The 18,786-nt window shown below is 45.4% G+C and overlaps 1 protein-coding gene across 1 annotated transcript in view; it reads left to right on the top strand.

Annotated features, from left to right (window-relative positions):
• Positions 1-18,786, top strand: part of emid1 (EMI domain containing 1) — a 43,854-nt gene that overhangs the window by 23,456 nt on the left and 1,612 nt on the right. Inside the window, exons 4-14 of the mRNA XM_076151088.1 lie at positions 9,762-9,851; positions 10,196-10,257; positions 10,374-10,506; positions 12,217-12,261; positions 12,359-12,457; positions 14,675-14,782; positions 16,870-16,959; positions 17,100-17,152; positions 17,276-17,338; positions 17,438-17,482; positions 17,707-17,751. Coding sequence (XP_076007203.1) covers positions 9,762-9,851; positions 10,196-10,257; positions 10,374-10,506; positions 12,217-12,261; positions 12,359-12,457; positions 14,675-14,782; positions 16,870-16,959; positions 17,100-17,152; positions 17,276-17,338; positions 17,438-17,482; positions 17,707-17,751 — 833 coding nt within the window. The remainder of the gene's footprint in view (positions 1-9,761; positions 9,852-10,195; positions 10,258-10,373; positions 10,507-12,216; positions 12,262-12,358; positions 12,458-14,674; positions 14,783-16,869; positions 16,960-17,099; positions 17,153-17,275; positions 17,339-17,437; positions 17,483-17,706; positions 17,752-18,786) is intronic.

Raw genomic sequence — 18,786 nt, 5'->3', positions numbered from 1 at the left:
TGCTCGTCTGTTGTTGCCACTTTTCAATTGTTTTTGTCGTCTCTCCTCCCGTCCTATGAGCTGCACCCAACACTTCCTGAACCACTGTGGTGTCTGGAGCAGGCATTGATCCATGATTCCTGAAAAGCTTCGTGCAGTGTGAAAGTCCTCAAAGTGACCTGACGAAGACGAGCAGTTGATACTAAACAGACGTGTCCCTGACGTGACAAGCGTGTTGGGATTCGACAAACACCGCTTGTTGGCATATAACATTTATTTTGGTTGGCCTCCTTCTGCACATGCATCTCACACATAAAGACGCAAGTCATACCTGCACTCGTGTTTGTGAGGGCAGAGTTCAGTTACTTGTGTGTCTCTGTTGATGTCTATGTGGAGCGTGAAGCACTTTTATCTGTTTGGTCACATCCCCGGTCTCACTCCCTGCCATGTCTGTGTGAAATCTGAGCGCCGCGTGCTGCTTTAAGTGGATACACGCCGGATTTTCTTGATACTCAATTCATCCTCCCAAGGAGAAACGCTGAAAGCTGAAGGACTTTACATGCTGTCCTGCTGCTTTTAATGGCGGTGTCATTTTCCAAAGCAGCAGGATTATGCTTGTCTGTAAGACATATGTACAAATCAGTCAACACGCTGACAGGAGAGACGCAGGAGATCAGGTGGACGAGTGTGTTATTTAAACTCCTGTCACACACGCATGGTTCTCCGCTCTGTCTCAGTCCCGTCTCGTCAGCTACGCTGCCCCCTAGCCGCCGACGGCATCGTCACTGATCCCCAGCGGGAAACAAGACCTTTATGTGTGTGTGTGTGTGTGTGTGTGTGTGTGTGTGTGTGTGTGTGTGTGCATGTGTTAACACATTTGCGTGTTTAAACAGGTGCACAGTTGCACACAAATGCATAATGATGTAAACCTGATGCAGAGATTTGGCGTTGAGTGGATGCTGAAGGCGGCGAGGCAGCAGACTCATCAATCTTAAGCTGAGGCTGGAGTGTGGAGGGAGCGAGTGATGTTTGTCTTGGCTGGCTGCCATGGCAATGAGAGTTTAGCCATATGTGGCTGTTTGCCTGTATGTAACACAGTGAGCGAGCGATCAGTCGGTGGACTTCATATGATCTAATGAAAGAGGTGTGTCTGCAGAGCCACCTTAGGTTAGTTTCTTCTTCGGAGTTTGCCATCATTATTGCGGCGTAAGTGAAGTTTTTATTCTGTTTTTTATTTTGCATGAACCCGTCAGAATCGGGACATTTGACTCCATACAGGTCCACAACAAAGACCGTCTTCAAACGGGCAGCATGTTGGACACGGGGATACAGTTGGCTGCACTTTTATCAGCCAGACTTCCATCTCGGCCTTCCTGTCATGCATGAACTTACTTGCAGACCGGAAATTCATTCTGCCTTTGTGTGCGTGACCTCTCTCTCTCTCTCTCTCTCTCTCTCTCTCTCTCTCTCTCTCTCTCTCTCTCTCTCTCTCTCTCTCTCCCTCCCTCTTTCTCTCTATAACACAAACATTTAAATGCCACTGAGGTATTGTAAGGATTTCTGCGAGTTGTAAGAATTTTATGACCCTTGCATTTCTATATGTCAGCCTTTATAGTGGCAGAGGAGCATAATATTAACATTGACAAGAGGAATAGCTGACAAAACAGCTCGGAAGACACAGAGTAAAAAGTTGTTCGGGCTCATTTGACGGACGTGTACAGCTACAACTGATAGTCTGAGTGGGGCCGAATACCTCCACAGTAAATTGATCCAATGTTACGAAGGCAGAGCGGAGATGATGGTGTTATGGGAGACGTCCCAAAGGAACCTGACAAATCAAATGATTTGTTATGGTGGAGGAAATGCTCTCAGAGAGGACAGAGCTGCAACGGGAAGAAAACTGAAACAATAGTGAAGAAAGATTTGGCGCGCTTCTTACCACACGTGTCCTTTGCTCTTAGTTCATTTATAAGGCTGCAGAGTGAGGCAGCTTTATGGTTTGCTATTGAAGCAGAATATTGTCGTAGGGGGAGTTGGAATGACTACAGTCTGGCAATCACCGCCCGGCTCTGGAGGGCTGCAGTCACTATCATGTACTCATTGTATCCGTAGGCCGTAGCTTTTGTGTTTGGTTGTCATGGCTCCTGTTATATGGTTGCCAAAGGGGACTCTTTAGTTGTTTTTATTGTTTACATGGGCAGTTAAGGAAAAATAGGGGTTATTTAAGCCTTTTTCTTTACAAGACTCACACACAAATCACACTACAGTAGGGAAATTACATTTGGCTGGTGTGGTAAAAGGCCTCTGAGCCGTAATAAGTGAGCCTTCAGACCAGCCTTGGGCAAATAAACCCAGTGATGGAATGGACGTGTCCTTCAAACAGTGAGGGCAAAGGATTTACTCACCCGGCACTGAGTGTGTGTATATAACAGAAGACGCGGGGCAGGATGTTTAGCTCGGGGTTTGTGGATTGGCGCGGCTGCAGTTGCGGCCAGAGCGCCGGCCTGTCAACCTCTTGTTTAGTAATGAAAAGGGTCAGCGTGAAGGGTCCACTGGCCAGGAATGCGTAGAGCGTCAGCGTGTAAACTCTGCCTCCCCGCCGCTGTTCCACTTGCAGAATGTCGAGGCAACAGAACTTTAGCGCTTTGGACGCTATAATTTAGATATTTTCTGATACTCCGCAACTTTTCCATTCAAGCCAAGATGCTCACACGGACTTAGCACTTTGATGCGTCATAGCCTCACAGTGTGTTACATTCTGCTGCTTATTTCAGTCTGTGTGTAATAAAGCGTCCCAGTTGTGGTCCTGGTTGTTTTTAGTCATTGTTTGTGGCACTGTGTTGGCTGCGAGGAGCAAAGTTTAATTACGCTGGTGTGTATTGAGTCTTTTATATGCGTGGGTCACAGACAAGAGACGTCCCCTCCCTGCCTGCCGCACTAAAAGCAACAGCGGAGGAGTGTGTGGTTTCACCCGGCCTGTATCTCCGCCTGTAGCTCCGTTAGCTCTGTTTTTACTGGTTACCCCGGCGACCGCAAGAGAGAGGTAGAGGAGAGATCGGGAGGCAGGAAAGGGCTGCACATCGCCAGACAAAACGTGCCAGCTGAGTTCATAGAGAAAGGGAGAGTGTCGCTAAGGAAAAATCTACAAAAGCCCGCCCGCATGTAGGTCAAGCGGGGTCGCAGAGGAGGAGCTGCGTCCCTGTGTGTCTGTTTTAATGAAAGCGAAGGGTGTGAGCTGAGTCGTCCGCCTCTGCCGCATGCCTTTATTGGACATCTGCTGCTTTCAAGTGGAAGAATGTTTAAAAAAGTGGGGTGGGTGAATTTTTAGCGGAGCCCCATCCCAACCACACACTATCTTAAATCAACACATGTGCCCACCTCTAATTTGAGCTACTTTACACAGACCGCAGCCGTGTCTTACTTTCATGGCATCAACACGTAATCTTCATTCTTGATTTGAAACCTACTTCCAGGTTATGTGTTAAGCTTTTCGTTCTTCAGGCTTGTTGGAAGACTACTTTCCCTTCAGTCTCTTCTGTTTTGCCGCTGCATCTTCTTCAACAGGACCTGCTCCTTTTATCAATATGTTTACACTCACATCAAAATTTAGATTGTGCTCCGATTCAACACTGGAAACACGATAACCAGATTGAAACTGGCATAAATTCTCAGTAACAGACTCGGATTAGGTTATTTTAAATCGATTTACATGCATTTAAACAATCCATCCTCCACTGCAGAGGTCGACTCCTAGTTGTCGGGCATGCACATATATGTTTTATTTTAGTTTTAATTGCAGAACACAAATCAGAGGACGGTCTGCATGTAAACAGTGAGTGCGCCACCACACTCCTACACTCAGTGGTTAACAAACAGTGGAGGCTGGTCTGCAGGGCTCAGTAATTAGAGGCAAGGGTGTTGAGTGATTTGGAACAAAGCACAATTTTCCCGTAATTAGTATCTATAAGTGCCTTGCAGGTATACTCTGCGGTCTGGACTATTCCTCTGTAGTGGTATTCGTCGGACACTTGTGATGGAACCGTCTGGAAAACTGAGTAATCAAGCAGGGTGGGAAGGAAAGGAAGGTGAGCGCTGCATCCTGTCGAGAGACGTCGACACTCCAGCTGCCTGTGCCCACTGAGGCCGGAGCGCCGCCATGCAGCGCTAACGGGAGCAGATGTGTTCATGCCAGACGAGCGCCTCCGTCAGCAGACCACAGTCACTCCCACCAGCCGGACCATTCAGTCCAGCCCCGCTCTGTAATTACACCCCACCGCCTGCTGGGGAGGGGTGGGGAGGAGGCCAGACTGAAGCAAATTGCCTGAGATGTAGACCCTGTCACTGCGTCAGCATCACTACAGGCGTGTGCAGGAAAAACAGAGAGAGTGTGAGAAATAGAGAAAGAGAGAGAGAGAGTGAGAGGGAAGGCGAGGTAAAGACAGGGGGAGTGGAGGTGGGGGTGTGGGGAGCAGCCCTGCCTGAGACAGAGAGGCGGGAGCAAAGCTTAGAGTTCCTCCCCTTTCCTGTGTAAGATTAGAGGCTGAGCATGTGAGCACATCTGGATCGGCTGGAGGAGCTGAAAGAGCCGATGTGACTGTCAGCGCAGCCAGAGCCCCAACCAGAAAGGTCCTTCCTGTCTTGACCTGTTTACTGTTTACCTCCATGTGAATATATATACGGAAGTGTCATAAATAATTCAAGTGTACATAGCTGCTTTGTAGAGACCTGCTTTCAGTTGATGGAGCATTTGATGACAGCGCAGATAGCTCCAGTTTATTCCACATGAGCGATGGCTGCAGATCCCAGCATAGATTCAGAGAGCCAGATGTAGGAGAATTAGAACAACAATGAACAAAAGTTGCACAAAAGAAGAACGTCTGCTTGTCCTCTTGAGGACAAGAGGATGTACTGTTCTGCTACTTCCTTGACATTGAAGTTGACAAGAGGAGTTTTGAACTTTGACTTCAAACCAAAAATGTGTTTTCATGCTGTTTAAAACGGATTATACACCGATTAAATCCAAACGCCCCAAATGACCCCCAATGTCATCTATATACTTTAATGTGATGTACACACACATAGACAAGATCACATATTTTGGCAATCTGCTGGCATAGATTTCCTTGGTATATTGGAACACACATATCAGTTCTGTCGGTGTCATTTAGTTCTCCAAACACTGTGAACTAAAAATACACAGTACCAAAGTAAAACTATGAGTATTGGGCTCTCCACAGTAAGGAGTAAAAGAGTAAATGTGATTAATGACTTCTTTACTGAATGATGGGGGTCCCGCTCTGTGGAGGGTGTGGTGCCGTCTGCACCATCTCGCGCTCTGGGCTAAAGTGTGTGTCTGTGCTGATTGATTAGGTGAGATGTGTGTGTGTGTGTGTGTGTGTGTGTGTGTGTGTGTGTGTGTGTGTGTGTGTGTGTGTGTGTGTGTGTGTGTGTGTGTGTGTGTGTGTGTGTGTGCGTGTGTGTGCATGTGTGTGTGTGTGCGTGCGTGTGTGTGTGTGTTAGGTGAGAGCCTCTCTGACCCCGCACACTCTCACCTCAGGGTCCTGCAGGCTGTGGCACGGCTTCATTTAGATTTGGTCTCTCTAACACCTCTGCCAGACTTGTAAACCAGCACAGATGTAGACCTGCTGCTTCCATTGCACTTGTTTTGGCGACATCGAAGATTCAACCTTGCCCGACATCTCCTCTGGGGATCGATCATTTCACCAGCCGCTCCACCAAAGCCTCACTTCCTCCTCACCTGTAATCACAGTGGAGCCTGTCCAGTGTGTGGGCTGTTAAGAGGGGCAGGGTTACTGAAGAGTGGCAATTCCAAAAGGAAGGAAATGATGAAGTGTGTCCCACCCTTTAAGTCAATCACCCAATAAAAGAAACCTGGGACCCTGGGAAAGCACAATAAACGCTGAGGTTCAGATGCAGGTTTGTGGGGTCTGAGCCCACGAGGCGCAGAGAGCCGAACGAGCCTCATCGACCAAACTGAGAGGGGCAGGTTCATCATTATAAAAGAAATCACATAGTCTGACCTCAAAACAAAAGGATCTTGTCGTTTTATCCAGCAAATTACATAAGTGGCTCACATGTGGAGCATAGATATTAAAACGGTCAAATATATTCAAATGATTTGGGTTGTGTTTTAGTCATATTTAAGGCCAATGTTAAAGTCTCTCTCTTTCAGTGTTAACATGGAGAGAGAGACAACCGTGTCCCTCATCTTCCTCAACCGCTTAATGTGACACACACGGGTCACTGGGTTAAGCCTCGTGCAAGTCTGTCAGACATATAGAGAGAGAAGCACAGTAACAACTTCATTTTTGGATACAAAAATAAGCAAAGCAGTTCAGCTTGGCTTCTTTTGAGGAGTTCTCTGTGAGTAGACTGTGTGCTGTGCGTGCGTGCGTGCGTGCGTGCGTGCGTGCGTGCGTGCGTGCGTGCGTGCGTGCGTGCGTGCGTGCGTGTGTGAATGCATGTTTCTGAGTTGTGTATTTGTCTTAATGCAGCAGCAGTCTTTAGCCTCTCTGAGGTTGGAGGGACAGAGACAAACGCCTCCCATGGCCGGTTGTCAGCACCGGGTCACTAATGATGCTGCAGCGCTGAGCTCAGCTAATTGACCAGACAGAGATAAATCGGGACCCTGCACTCTGCTGTGTGTGCTGGATGTGCTGTGTTTATTTTGATGCTTGCACTCACAGCTGCTGCCAGGCTTTGTGCCTCCAAAAGTGAGAATTAAAAAAAACAAACGTCTTTAGTTTATGTGATGAAACTGCACTTTCTGAAGCCTCACACACCCTCTGCTGCAGACCATATGAAATGATCAGCCACAGCCCCAATTCTGTCCCCATGGTGCTGAATCATCCCAAAAGTAAAATACGCACACACACAAACACACACCTGCAGCTGGTTGCAGCTTGGATCCTGCTTGAATGTTGTTACAATCCAAACCTGCTCCAGTACGACCTGACAAACAGCATAATGTTTTGATTCCAGACCCAGGCGTAGTCCAAGTAATTCATCTCAAGTCTAACTAGGCCTGACACAGTTTTTGATCCAAACCCATCTGTTGATATTCAAGCAATTATAATAGAAACGTACAGGTATCTTTAGAAACATATAATTCACATCCATTATATTGAAGATGAATTATATTGACTGGTCAATCCGAGTCAAGTCAATTGAGTCAATTCCAATTCCGTATTTTTAATTAATTCATACAGTTGGATAGCAGAGAATAGGGCAGGGAAGCAGAGGACACACAGGAGACAAAGATATGTCAGGATTTGATTCGACGCCCACATGTGTGGTTTGGCAGACCTGCAGCCTGATGCAGCGGTGGAACAACACACTGACTTTTTCCCGCAGCTACACTCTCAGTATGACGATGTGCTGGCAAAGAGCTCTGCTTGGCCCTCACACTGCGGCAAGACTCCTTGCTTAGGTTATTGGTGGGGTTTCATTTAGGCTGTGTTACATTCAGATCTAATATCTGAACAAATAACATTATAGTGTATCGCCGTATTGTGGACCAGGCTGTGACCTTCACCCATTTCAGCCAGTTTGTCTTGCAAGGTTATCGTGGCAGTAAAGACAGATGTGTACAAAATAATGTGTGTGTTTGTCAAAGAGAGAAGGAGTAGAGATGCAGGAGAGACGTGTCTGATGTCAAGACGGCCTCTGGCCCACAGAACTCTCTGCAGGGACATTTCTCTAATGAAGAGCTCTGACTCAGTCCCTGATTAGGGCCCACTGCAGCACGGGGGAAAAGGTCAAATACATTCACACGTTTCTTTGCCCCCCCCCCCACTGGGGCAATTAGCCCACTGAGAACAAAGTCTGGAAACACTGAACCATGTCCATCGGGGGGGCATTCATTAACTGTGATGATGTTATTGTTGGCTGAGGTTGATGGATCACGCTCAATGCATCCAAGTCTTCCCCCCTCTTTCATCTTGTCTCAAACACACCAGCATGCGCACGTATACACACGCACACACACACACACACACACACACACACACACACACACACACACACACACACACACACACACACACACACTCACACCAGGCCTTGTAACTTGTGTCACAGAGATTTACAGAAGAATAGAGGACTCCTGTTGTATTTGAGATTTGTTGCGAGACTGAAAGAGAGCATGCAAGTGTGTAAATAACAGTTAGGGAGATCGCTGTCCTTGTTCCAAAGCCGGCTTAATGCTTCATACAATAGCTCGAGTGTGGGTGAGGGGATCTTGGCGCTTGAATTTTCTGTACTCCAGAGGGAGGAGAGGTACCGTTGGGAGGGGAAGGTTGAGGGCTCGATTTCCTATCCAGAGCCCCTTTGTAATTGAATGCAGCCATGTACATGAGCTGAGCACACACACACACACACACACACACACACACACACAAATCCCTTCTTAACCACAGGGCGGCACAGACAAGTGCAGAGCCGGCCTGAGCAAAGTGTGTGTTCTTCGTCTCTGTGCGTTGGGTTTCCATTGTTATCAAAGTGTAGAATGGTTTTCACAATCTGCAGCACATGCCATAACATTTTACTGTCAGGTCGGCTATGGTTTATATCCATCTACACTCATAATCCTCTGAGAAATACCCTGAACCCAAAACACTGAAATCGTGAGCACAGAGGCTGAGTTGAGGAGGGGGGGTGTTGCAATGGTCTCAATTTACACTAAACCATGTGTTCTGTGTACTTTTCATGCTCCTTCTTTGCCCTCTCTCTCCTCCCTCTGTGGGTAATCACTAAACCCATTATGCTTCCCGGTCTTAAGTTCCCTAAAGTTTATTTTCCTTCATGACAATAAGCTCTAGATTTTCTTGTCGGGAGGTGTGCAACGGGTAGAGACATATCCTGGGATTCAATGTTACAGTAAATGTAGCTGTGTGTGAATCCGTTTAAAAACAATACCATTCTCCTCCTCCAGCTTAATGCTGCAGGTGCTATTTTGTGGCTTCCTTTTACTACTTGGCTTTGGCCGTGGCTGCCGGCCGCTGAATGGAAAGGCGTGCTTCCTGGCCGCTAATGAGGTGCTGAACCCGGCCTCTTGTTTGCATCAGGAGCACCTGGGCCGACCAAAGCCAGGCCAGGCCAGACAAAAGAGTCAGTCTAGCATTTCTGCAAAAGTCTGCCCATTCGAAAACATCCACAACACAGGGACGCAAACTCCCACACTTCATAAAATGAAGGCAAGACAGAGAGCGAGCTGAGTCTGCCCGCTCTCCTTGCACAAGGAAACGATTGTTTGTCTTTACACACCCTCTCTCCCGGGCCTTGTGTGTTTCTGTGCTCCATAAAGCAAAAGGGCAAAAAGAAAGCAACTTGGCAAAGATGGAGCCTATGAGCTGTTTATTGCAAGAGACGAATGTTGTCAGTGCTGATTTCCACTCCTGGCCTCTCACCTGTCTGGGAGGAATCCACTACAAATACCCAGCAAAGATATAGAAGAAGCAGAAACAGGATGTGATTTTTGGGTTGCTCTCACAAAATGACATAATCACAGAAATCTGGTCAATGGAGAACTGGATAATAAACGTTTTGTCTCGTTTGCTCTTGACTTGTTGACCTGCTGTTTGTCTCGACCGCTACTGTTGTCACTGTTCCCCCAAAAAGCATTCAAACCACATAATATGAGCTGTTAATCAATTTGTCGGATGCACTTTCATCCCTTAAGTCCCCTTTTTTCAAGTTACATGTCCATGAGTCAGTGTGATGTCAAAAATGATGTCTTTCCATCTGTTTGTCTCATGCTCCAGATGCAGGGAACCAGCTCGTGGCTCAGGAAGCAGTAAGAAAACAATCAACACTTCGTCGTCCGCCTGCACGCACAGGAGAGCCTGCATCAAGTAAGACCTGATCTTTAGCCACATTTAGCACACAAACTAAGATGTTTACAACAGCTGTGTTCAGAAGTAGTCCATTTATAATCCTGTTTAGATGTAGAGTAGTCAAGCAAATCCAAGCTTGACTCACCCCTTCCTCAAGCACGCAGTCAGCACCTGAAATGTTCATATCCTTGGCTCTGTATTCTTTGCATTTCGGTGTTTGCAGGCCATCTAATATTGAGAACCAACTCTCTTAGCCGGACTAATGTTAACAGGCTTAAGGTCTGAGTCTGATAGATATGATCACGTGTTTATATAGAAGACTTCTGAGAGAAAATATATGTTTTTACTGTTCTGTTTTCTAGATTGTCTGAACTGCAGTCGTATGACCGATTTGAGTGACAGGCTGAACTCACTGGAGGCAAAGGTGTGGACACAGCGTGAGCTCTACTGAATCACTAATATGATCCACCCATAGGACCTATGGTAGTAAAACTGATAACCGCCTACATTTATTCTTTTTCCTGGTTCTTCCTTACTCAGGTCCAAATGCTCACAGCTCCAGCTTCCGTCTCACACCGTCACCTACAGGGTAAAGGGCTAACCGCACCTGAGGCCTCCTTATTGATGGGGTCCGTGCCCGCTCAGGGAGCTCCCGGTGATCAGGGACCGGCAGGTATGTGCATTACAGTGACATGCATGAAAAGCTTCCTCAATACGGACTTCCTCAATACTGCAACATTTCATTTAAGCAGACGGTTGGGTTTTGTGTTTTGATTTGAGTCAGAAATCACTTCTTGCTCCTTTTTTCCGCAAGCTGTAACTCTTTTTCTACCTGCTCACCCCTGCCCATATCCTATTTCCTCCAATGAATATACACTCATTTCCTTCAGCGCCAGTAAGAGCCCAGTTGTCTGCGCTGCTCACTTTCAGCTTTCTTGAGTGGAAAGGGAACACTTGAGGGCATGGAAGCCCTCTGCTTCCCTGGAGCGGAGCTGGGCCCTGGCTATAGCTCTAAGCCCGCTGCTCTGTCAAATTAATTAAGTCCAATTATATTAAAAGCCGCCTTAGCCACAAGTTGTCTCCAGGTGATGCCTATAGAAACCTGCACGTGCATCGTAATTCACTGTAGCAGAATGGCCCTGCTGTTACTGTTGGAGCTGCTGCTGGTAAATGTGGTACTACAGTTGAAAATGGAGGTTTTCTTCCTCACTAATGGTTGGTGATGTCAGTCAGTAGGTCAGTTGGTTGGCTTGTTCAGAGCAGCATAGGGCCATTGATTTGTGAGGATATTCAGTGTCGTGCCAGAGGATGAAAAGTAAACATAACTGGCGGATCACAAAAAGTTCACTTCTTATAACAAAATCTGCACTTATGCACAAGATATGCCAGACCAGTGACTGATTACCAGAACACCGAACAGTTCCTTTTTATTTTTTCATTTTATTTTACATCCCAGGCGGGCCAGGACGGGGTTGTGTGACTGCGGGGTTCAGTTGGGTTTCAGGGTGGGATGTCCTCGCTTTGTTTTAGTTTTTTTGTTTCTCTCTTCTCTCCTTCTCTTTGCCACAGCCTATAATGCGATTTGTACTACCCTACGTTGCTGTTTGACATCATCCTGTAAACAGTGTATTTACCCTATGAGATCATTGCAAATTCAATCTACTTGTATTCTGCCTCAGGGTCTACATATCAAGTTTAACAACAACAATAGTAGTAATAATACAACCTTCCTTCTTTCTCTCTATCTCTCTCTCTCTCTTCCCCCTCTTTCTGTATAAAAGATTATCTCCACAATATCCTACAATTGTATACGCAATGTCATGTAAAATGTTTGCTTCAATAAACAAAAAAAGAAAAAGAAATGCTAAGATTTTAACCTTTCCATTTTTCTCTTTCACAATGGTTAAAATCATAATCCATATGACATAACGGCCTTAAATTGCTGCACACACTCGTGCTTCTAATGATATAAACACATAAGGTTTCATGACTTTTGCTGTGGTGCCAACCTTTGGAACAACTTTACATATTAGCCCCACTACTGGTATGTGTGTATATAAGAATAACTATTACAACATTGTTTGTGTCTGTCATTGACTAAAAGACATTACTGCTTCTAGACACCACAAGCCAGGTTTTAGAATTTAATCTTGAGGCAAGTCCTCCTAACAGCCAGTTGCCATAGCTCAGTGTTTAGCCTGTCACCAAGGCCTAATCAATGGCAGCGCTGGCCTTCTAGCTATACATCTGAAATCATTCAACCTGCAATCAAATCTCCATGGCCCAAGTCAAAATGAATTAATTTAAATGTTCAAAATTCTCCAGCTACTAAAAATTTTGTTTTCCATTAAGCTCAATTAAGCCATCTCTGTTTTCATGACAGGTCCTCAGGGTGAAAGAGGGAGAGATGGGATTTCTGGCAGAGATGGTGAGTTGTAACCATAGTTGCCTGTTGGTCGACGTAAAGCCATTTAGTGCAAACCGGTTGGGACTCGACTGTGATTATCCATGTTTCCTCCTCTCAGGGAAGCCAGGGTCTCGGGGGCTGCCAGGTCCCAATGGGCCACGGGGCGAGGCTGGAACAAGAGGCCCATCTGGAGTCCCTGGATCCAAGGGACCAGGGGGTAAGAGAGGACTTAAACCAGCACTGCTCCCAGTTCGCTGTTGTGCTATTGTGAGCCGAGCGAGACAAATGAACCTTCCTGGCAAGATGTTGACACACTTTGACGATAATTGTGTTGTAAAGATTTGTGTGTGAGTGTCTTAGAGAGAGATTGAAGGGTATGAGGGTGCAGCTGTATGCTTGCCCATCCAGTTAACTTATTGTCTCTAAAACAAGGCACTTTAATGACCGCTGTTGACCAGGTCTTGCAGAAACAAGAGTAGAAAAAATCTGGGCGATCTTTTACAAAAGACTGACCCGTGATATCCTGCTCCAGAGTGTTTGTCTTTCTCTTTAACCACTCAGCCATCCCACAGACCCTAGATTGGTCTGGGAGGAGCATTCCAGTGGCCCCTGAGGCCTGCTGGTAACTTGCTGGAATTTGGGCACTTTTGTTGGATGGTTTTTAAAATGATAACTTACTAAATATGGTGTTTCGGTAGGCAGTAAAAGCAACCAGACCAGAAATGTTTAAGAGCACAAACAGAGGCAGAGATCTGTTCTTTCTATTCAAAGGTCAGTGATTTTGTATGAATAGCGAATGACCAGCTTGAAAACAACTTGAATGATGACAAAATAGATGGCAATATAGGTTTTTTACACCATCTGAAGCTGTAGACACGTCTTTTCTGTGGATCGTGAAGAGAGTGACCCCATGCTGGGGTTCAAAGATGAGATTTGGAGCAAAAGTTACACTACAAACCCACTTTGGAAGACCCACCATGTGACTTCAATCTGAAATGAACATACTAGCCATACATACACAAATCCCAGGTCCTTATGATTTCCATATGCCTGTGGTGTTATTGTTTTTCCTGTCTCCATTACTTCATAAGTGCCCACTACCAGTGCTGTGTTTTTTTATCTAAAGCTACGTTTTCCTCATTGTGCTGATTTTTTTCCTGTTTTAAGAGAAAGATAAACATTGGAGAGGAATGTGTTTAATGTCACGCAAAATGTAGATGAACATGTTTTGCTGCCAGAGGTTATGGGAAAGGTTGGAGAAACGTGAACTAATGACATTAGTAGATGTGACATTGCTCAGTATGATGAGTCATGATAAGTGGAAGGAGAGTTGCATTACAAACTTTACTTTAGGGAATCATTGTTTTCTTTTCACCACTGTCGCACAGACTCCGTTTGGCCACTTTGACCCGTCGTTTGTGCCATCGTGCCAATTTCCGTAGGCTACAGTCTCCCTGGTGTAGCCAAAACACAGAACCAAACCATAGCCAGTCATCCTGAAGTGTTTACTAAGGCTAAGTGAAAGCGACCTACAAATGTGTCAAATTCAATCAGGAATATAATAACATTACAAATGGCTGGCTCCTTAGCCAAGATATGCATAGCTCGCAAAGCTATGATTAAAGCACGCGGTCTGTCACTGCCAGTTGCATCACAGCGCAGAGCAAAACATAAACAGAAAGGTGGAAGGAAAGGATGGAAAAAAGGTGGTGAGTCTGGGAGAAGTGGTGAGGTTGGGGGGGCGGGGGGGAGGGTCGCACAGCATTACCTCAAAAGTGTGCAAACAATGAGGTCAGATATTGGAGGTTGGGGAGGGGGGGGGGGGGGGTTCAGGATGGGCCCAGCTGAGCCCGTGAGACACAACACATTACAGTTTGGCCTTATTTTCCAACATCAGGAAAATGGCTAAGGAGAGATGGAAACACTTTCAGTGACCAGAGCAGGTGGACATAGTTACTGTTACACACACACACACACACACACACACACACACACACACACATACACAAGGTAGTGATGTGTATTCAGGGAACATTAATTCATAACGCATAAGTGCCATTATTACTCTCCAGAGTTTAATGGTGCTCATTTGAGTTTGTCCTCTGTGAGCTCCAGCACCGCACCATTAAGAAGCCTTCCTCCTGTTAATCACCCGGAGACACTTCACACACTCCCACTCCTCCTCCAGCAGCTGATTTACTTGATATATGTGCACACACAGGCAAAACATACACACACACACACACACACACACACACACACACACACACACACACACACACACACACAGAATCCTGCCACTCACTGTGCACTCTGCAGGACTATTGTTTTCTGCCTCTCTAGCACAAATGGTGATAAACTGGCATGATATCAGTTTATAATATTTTATTTTGCCTCTCACCTCATGTGATTTTTCTTTCATCTCTCCTCCCAGGTCCTCGTGGTCCACCAGGACTTCCAGGAGACAGGGGTCTCCAAGGTCCTCCAGGGCCTCCAGGCCCCCCAGCGCCAGCCAGTGCCCGCATCCCAGAACCAGACCACAGTAAGACCCTGGACATCTGTTAGGAAACTCTGTGCACCCATTATGAGAGCAATTTCACACCAAAACTTGCTAAATCTCTGTATTTATTGTTGTATTTCCCTGTCATAATTACTATAGCTTAATTTTGATGTAACCCTTTTCCATCTGTGGGTTTGTATAAATTGGAGGACAGTTCTGGTTCTGTTTTTGAATTTTCACACCATGATATTATGGACCTGGAACTCTCCCAATGTTCAAAAAATCCATATGGATAGTTCATTTGAGTGAGACACCACCTCCTCGTTACATTAGGTGGTCTATTTCTGGGCAGACCAGATGATGTGACCTCAAACAGAATCAGTTTGTAATTGGCCATTCAGCATGTGCATGCACACACATTTAGTGAAGTCGGTTGCTGTGAATTACAGTATATATACTTCTGACTTCCTGCTCGACATAATTAATTAGAAAATATATTACCATGTGGACAACCTCACAGATTTGTTATCTTCTTCTGCATGGGAACTTCACTGGTAAAGAGATGATTAAGACGGAAACTTAGAGCAGAAAAACAGATAAGATGGCGCTTCAAGGCAAATACACTTAATAGTTACTACTTATTGTCTATCAGCCAATTTAGGACAGAATCAGACTTTTCTTTGGAGAAAGAGTGTTATGTGGCACTGACACAGACTTCACATGCTGGGATATGAACCTGTCCACCACTGATGTCACTCAACAGCTTCCAGATGTTAGTTGCTCAGGCAGTTTAGGGGGTGTGGGAGATGGACAGACATCAGGCGTCTCTTTCAAGGTCAACACCAGTGCACTCTTACCTACGTGGGTTTGGTGGCAAAGTGTGCATCATACAGACCACAGTTTCAAAAGCTGCCGTTTAATATGTAAAGAAAGCACAGAAAGCGAGTATGTTGAGGTTGAACTATTTATTTCACATCAAAGTCAGGACTGCAGGGGTTTTTGTGCAGAGCTTCCCTTGGAAAACACCGGCTTGTTTTGCTTTTACATCTGCACCAGGAGGATGGAATTCCCTTCTGCAAGATAGGAGAGCATTTCAAACCAGCAGCCAGCAGTGAAGAGAACTGTGGAAAACACACATTTGGTCTTTGTGAGAGCTGTTAAATGCTTTATCTCATTGTGGAGACACACTACAGGCCTGAATGTGTTCTTAGTAGTAAATGAACAGAGACGTGTTGAGATGGAGTTGTGTGTGTGAGATGGTCTGGCAGCTGGAGGATGTTTCAGCTCTGCTTCTCTCCCTCCCCTTCTCCTCATGTGTCACTCCTGAAGTCTCACGCTGTGATTGGATCTGTGCTCACACTCTGTTTGAGACCACCCAATGACCACACATACATTTTGCCATCCTCTTCTTGCTCTTCTCTGTATGCTGACAGCGTCCAACTTCAACAGTGGTGCCTTTTCAATAAACACAAAGTAGTGGATTAATAGACACATTTAGATGTTCAGTTTTAGAATAGTTAGCTTTGGTGCTAAATATGTAGCCTGAAAAATGCCTATTTGTTAAAAAACACTGCTCTCTGGAGGTCAGTCATGTTACTGAAGCATTACATTACATTACATTACGATCATTTGGCAGACGCTTTTATCCAAAGCGACTTACATTACATTACCACCCTTCGCAGAGGGGGGAGCAATTGAGGGTTCGGTGCCTTGCTTAGGGGCACCTCGGCAGGGGCTCGAACCGGCAAACCCTCCGGTTCCCAAGCGGAAGCACTACCCACTGAGCTACTGCCTCCAGACTTCACTAATGTGAGCTGCTTTTGTTGTACACAAAATTTACTAAGATTAGTTTACCCAAACCCCAACCATTGCCCTTACTGATCTAATCTGAAATAAAATAGATCCTTTGAACCATTTGGTAGTTGGAACATGTTGGGGTGTGTGTAGCTTCTTTGGAAGTCCTGACTCAAATCTGCACACCTACACCAACCAACAGGACTCTTATTCATTGTTGGCGTAGCTGTGTAATGCTATGACAGGGCAGATATTGTGAAGATAACTTCACCCCTTCAAGCCATAAAAATGATTTCTGCATCCCTAAACATGCTGGCATTTCATTTGAACTCCAGATCAACGGAAGGATCCCTTCTTCACCAACACATTCCTGGACTCACGGGGGTTGCCAATTCCAGGACCCCAGGGTCCCGCCGGGCCTGTCGGTGAGTGTTTATCACTGTCCAGGAGTCTCCTCCATATCTGTTCATTAGATTTGTGAATATTCCTGAACATGTTTATATGTACATGTTTAGCTACACACTGTAGATCGCCTTATTCCAAATTCCCTCTGTCTATTAAATAGGTCCTCCAGGTCCCAAAGGCCCAGTTGGACCCCCTGGACAGTCAGGACATAATGTAAGCCCAATAAAAGGATATCGTATCATCACAGTCACATTGTGAATCTGTGTAGCACTCTCACTTCGGTTGCAGTACGAACTCATCACTGTCATTTTGAATTTCCTTTGTGATGTGATATAGGGGAAACCTGGAGTCCCAGGAGCACATGGACCTGTAGGGCCAAAGGGAGATCGTGGGGAAAGAGTGAGTCAAAGATCCAGGGCTCCACAACATTGAGTCCTTTTTTCCATTTAGCTGTGCACCGTAAACAAAACTCCATGTGACATGGTTTTGGTTTTTCAGGGTCCTTTAGGTTACCCAGGAGAGAGAGGCTTCAGAGGCGAGTCGGTAAGCCACCTCCACCCTACTGCCCTGAGCATTATGGCCTGAGGAAACGAGTTGTATAAGGAGAACATCAACACATGTCATAGTTGGTTATATTAGAGTAAACTTACATTAAACAGCAGTATCACAATCTACCCCACTGCACCATGAAACAAACTCAGTAAGAGGTCTCTCTCCGTCAAAGTATACTTTTAACTCCAATGTTATGTTGTTGTATTCCTTCATAGGGAACACCAGGCCCCAAGGGAGAGCCAGGAGAGAAGGGCTTGCCGGTAAGAAAGTGGTTACAGGTCGCTTAGTCATTTTAAACTGCTGAAAGATTCCTGTGTTGAGCACTAAATGTTGATTCTGTCTAACTCTTACTTTTCTATTACCTCTTTCTGATGTTACAAGAGCAATCTAAATGTAAGATATTTTTATTTATCTCATCACAAGTTGTCTTTGCACTGCAGTCAATCTTTTCAGTGACCTAAATGAAGTGTAACCAAGTCCTGCAGCTCAGCTCCTGGTTATGATCTGTCTGTAATCACCTTGTTTACATGGCTGTCATTGGCCTCAGAGCCTCTTTTACTCGTACTCTAAATCGATACATACTCTCTGTGGTTAGCAATGAAATGTCTCTTTATACATTTGTGATTTCAGTTGTTGATCTGTGTGGTTTTGTGTGTGCTGTGTTAATGTTTTGTTCTTTTATTGTGTTGGTCCTTGGGGTGTGCACTGGACTGCTGTCCCTTGTCACGACACTGTCGTCTTGACCCTAAAGCTGTCTCACTCCCTCTGCAAGCTACTGTCCCCATGGCTACCTTTCACAGTCACCTTTTCAGCATCTGACTTTGGCATATACATGTTAACATACAAACCTACTGAACAATTTAAATCCTGTGGCACTGTTTGGAAGAAGTTGGAATTTGTCCCCTATTTTGCAGTCTAAATTCAGACAAAGCTGTGTTGACTTACACTTATTTACTTCTGATAAATGGTATTTTGTATCATATCAAAATGTTTGACTAATCTGTCAAATGTATATGCCAAATCGCTCCATATGTGTCAGTGGTGGGTACTGTTGGGTTTAGAATTGGTGTGCTCTGATTTCAGTGGGGTGGATACAGCTATCCTCTTTTATCCCACAATGCACCCTTGCATGACTTCATCTCTAAGTACTGCACCACTTAAAATATCTTTTGTGGATGTAAAAAATAACTCTGGAATGTTTCGATGAGTGAGAAACTAATGCAAGGTATCTCCAAACTCTTTCTTGGTGGGGTGGAGGGTTTTCTGCTAAAATCAAACACACAATGCTCATTAAT

The sequence above is a fragment of the Genypterus blacodes genome, unplaced genomic scaffold (genome assembly GCF_046128005.1).
Source record: "Genypterus blacodes isolate CSIRO-AG114 ecotype Tasmania unplaced genomic scaffold, CSIRO-AGI_Gbla_v1 ptg000053l_1, whole genome shotgun sequence".
NCBI classification, from domain to species: Eukaryota; Metazoa; Chordata; class Actinopteri; order Ophidiiformes; family Ophidiidae; genus Genypterus; species Genypterus blacodes.
This window is presented reverse-complemented; position numbering and strand designations above follow the sequence as displayed.